Genomic DNA, 3,567 nt, shown 5'->3' on the forward strand with positions numbered 1-3,567 from the left:
GTAGTCCCAGCTATTTGGGAGGCTGAGGCAAGAGGACTGCTTAAGGCCAAGAGTTTGAGGTTGCTTTGAGCAGTGACGCCACAGCACTCTACCCAGGGTGACAGCTTGAGACTGTGTCTTTAAAAAAAAAAAAAAAAAACCATCACATAGGTAACACCTGAATTTTGAAAGGACACATTCAAGCCATAGCACTTACAGCTCCAGAAAAGTCAAATTAGGAAAGTGGAAAATACCGTTTTTCTTAAGGATAATGTAGAGGAAAGAAGTCTCGGATTAGTAAAGGACATATACTGCAAGGGCAGTGTAGGAAGATAGTAACTCACTGTCCTATTGAGGAGACTCTCCAGAGCTCGCAGCTAAAAGAAAGAAGTGAAGTTGGAAAGGTGTAAGCAAAGTAAAATTCTGATGAGTATTTGGTAATAAACCTGCGAATAAATATTTTCCGGGAGGACTACAGTATGTGAATAGTTCAGTTTTGATGTCAAGAATCCACTGTATTGCCTTTTTATAATGTTAATTTTTTTACATAGGTCAAATTTGTTGGGGCATAAAGGTGAAGTGGCAGAAGAATTTGGTATAATTATGAAAGCCCTGTGGACAGGACAATATAGGTATATCAGTCCAAAAGACTTTAAGATCACCATTGGCAAGATCAATGACCAGTTTGCAGGATACAGCCAGCAAGATTCACAAGAACTGCTTCTGTTCCTAATGGATGGTCTCCACGAAGATCTAAATAAAGTAAGAAATTTCATTTTTCTAAGGCTTTTGTTTTTTGAGACATAGTCTCACTATGTCACCCTCTGTAGAGAGTGGTAGCATCACACCTCACAGCAACCTCAAACTCTTGGGCTTAAGCCTCTTGCCTCAACCTCTCAAGTAGCTGGGACTATTTTTCTAAGGCTTTTTAAGGTTGCTTGGTAGCACTGTGATTATTTTTATAGCAACTTAAAATTCTAGTTGTCATTGTTCAGTTCTAGTTTATTTGAATTTAGTGCTTTGTATAAGACCTTGAACTATAAAATTAATATATGTGATAATATTTGAAAAGTATATATAGTTGGTATTTATTCAAATGCTAAAAAGTAGGATTGCAGAGAATTTTGCAAGTGGTAAAACAGTTGGAGGTAGTGTTTGGGAACTACATGATTTTATAAGATTAGCTATATGTAGTTTATATCACTGAATGAGATCAGAACTCCTTTATGAGAACAAGTGTTTCTCAGTCGGCAAAGTGTATTGAATTTTATTCTTTCAATTTATGTTTAAATGTTATTAATATAAATAATCTTACTTTCAGGCTGACAATCGGAAGAGACATAAAGAAGAAAATAATGATCATCTTGATGACTTTAAAGCTGCAGAACAAGCTTGGCAGAAACATAAGCAGCTCAATGAATCTATTATTGTTGCACTTTTTCAGGGCCAGTTCAAATCCACAGTACAGTGCCTCACCTGTCACAAAAAGTCTCGGACATTTGAGGCCTTCATGTATCTGTCTTTACCACTAGCATCCACAAGTAAATGTACATTACAGGTAAATGTAACCTAGAAAATGAGTTGTTGGATAAAAATGCAGTTTATATGGATGCAGAGATGTACTTTATTCAGCATTTCTGGTCTTTACCATTATGAACATTTTATAGGTAAAACCAACACATAAATTGTTTTAATTGGGCCTTTGTAGATTAAAAAAGGAAAATATCTAATTCTTTTTAAAGATATCTTTCAGTTACATGTTCTTCCAGAATTGATAATGTCTTTAAAAGTTTGTATTTTTAAGCACACTTAAAAGTTAATTTGGAAAGTTGTATGTTGACTTTAACTTAGGTCTACTTGTTATAAGCATTTGCTTTATAGAGAGCTAACCAAGTAAATGTCCTGATTTTCACTCATTGGCAATGTGATTTTATATTAGCTTGTTGATGCCTTTAGTCTTAGCTTCCTGCAGAATGTCGTTTCCTCTAGCAGGTCTTACGTGATGCAGGTTCAGGTTAAGGGTCTTTCTTTGCTGTGTGCTGTCATGAGACACAGAACTTCTTCCCTGTACCACAGGCAGTGCTCACTCACCACACTCTACCTTACAGTTGTCTGTGTGCTTGTCTGCGTTCCTCAGTAGCTCTTTTTTTTTTTTTTTTTTTTTTAAGTTTTTGGCTGGCGCTGGGTTTTGAACCTGCCACCTCTGACATATGGGGCCAGCGCCCTGCTCCTTTGAGCCACAGGCACTGCCCAAGAGTAGGAACTCTTTATTCCAGTTTACTTTTGTATGCCTAGTGCTTGCAATGACTTTTAAATAGGTTTTGATACTGTATTGAAAAAATGAACTTATGAGTATTTGCTACTTGTTTTTTGCCAGGATTGCCTTAGATTATTTTCCAAAGAAGAAAAGCTCACAGATAACAACAGATTTTACTGCAGTCATTGTAGAGCTCGACGAGATTCTCTAAAAAAGATAGAAATCTGGAAGTTGCCTCCTGTGCTTTTAGTGCATCTGAAACGGTAAAGGGGAAATTTTTCTTCCTGTTGAGTAAAAATTTAGATCAAGAAAGTCTTATATAATTTACACTTGTACTACTTGCTAAGGGTATATAACAAAGAAAGATGATCTGGTATGGGTGGCTCTGTGGAAATAAGACAAATTATTAGACTGTATTAGTTTGCCTTAGTGTTTTCAATACCAGAGCAAAATAGCAATACCACTACTTCATGTAATCCCATGTGTTTCCATTTCTTGAAGAAAAAAGAAATGAAACTAAATTATTGTATTTCAGATATAAAAATCTTAAATCATTACAAAACCTCAAGTGAGGCTCAGCGCCTGTGGCTCAGGTGGCTAAGGTGCCAGCCACATACACCTAAAGTGGCAGGTTTGAATCCAGCCCAGGCCCGCCAGACAACAATGATGGCTGCAACCCCCCCCCCCAAAAAAAAAACCTCAAGTGAATATGTATAAAAATGTTCTTTAGGCCAGGTGTGGTGGGCGCCTCTCACCTGTAATCCTAGCACTTTGGAAGGCTTGAGGCTGGTGGATTGCTTGAGCTCAGGAGATGGAGACCAGCCCGAGCAAATGCAAAACCCTTTTTCTACTAAAAATAGAAAAACTAGCCAGTGTTGTGGTACACGCTCAAATACTAGGGCAGCTGAGGCAAGAGGATTGCTTGAACCCAGGAGTTTGAAGTTGCTATAAGCTATAGCCAGGGTGATAGAGTGAGACTGTCTCAGAAAAAAAAACAAAAAACATTTACCATATAATTCTAACACAAATACTATATACAAAACAAACTAAGCATAACAGATTTATGTGCTGAAAATTATTATTTTATTTTTTTTGCAGTTTTGGGCCGGGGCTAGGTTTGAACCTGCCACCTCTGGCATATGGGGCCGGCGCCTTACTCCTTTGAGCCACAGGCACTGCCCAAAATGATTTTTTTGTTTTGTTTTGTTTGAGACAGAGCCTTAAGCTGTCCCCCAGGGTAGAGTGCCATGGCATCACAGCTCACAGCAACCTCCAACTCCTAGGCTTAAGCGAGTCTCCTGCCTCAGCTTCCCAAGTAGCTGGGACCATAG

The 3,567-nt window shown here is 38.1% G+C and overlaps 1 protein-coding gene across 2 annotated transcripts in view; it reads left to right on the forward strand.

The window, feature by feature from the left end:
* LOC100966321 (ubiquitin carboxyl-terminal hydrolase 8) overlaps positions 1-3,567 on the forward strand; it is a 34,983-nt gene that overhangs the window by 27,220 nt on the left and 4,196 nt on the right. For both annotated transcript variants that reach the window (XM_023510073.1, XM_023510074.1), the window contains exons 9-11: positions 531-741; positions 1,301-1,537; positions 2,357-2,499. In XM_023510073.1, coding sequence (XP_023365841.1) covers positions 531-741; positions 1,301-1,537; positions 2,357-2,499 — 591 coding nt within the window. The remainder of the gene's footprint in view (positions 1-530; positions 742-1,300; positions 1,538-2,356; positions 2,500-3,567) is intronic.

Source organism: Otolemur garnettii, unplaced genomic scaffold (genome assembly GCF_000181295.1).
Source record: "Otolemur garnettii isolate 467f Iridium unplaced genomic scaffold, OtoGar3 scaffold00011, whole genome shotgun sequence".
Lineage (NCBI taxonomy): Eukaryota > Metazoa > Chordata > Mammalia > Primates > Galagidae > Otolemur > Otolemur garnettii.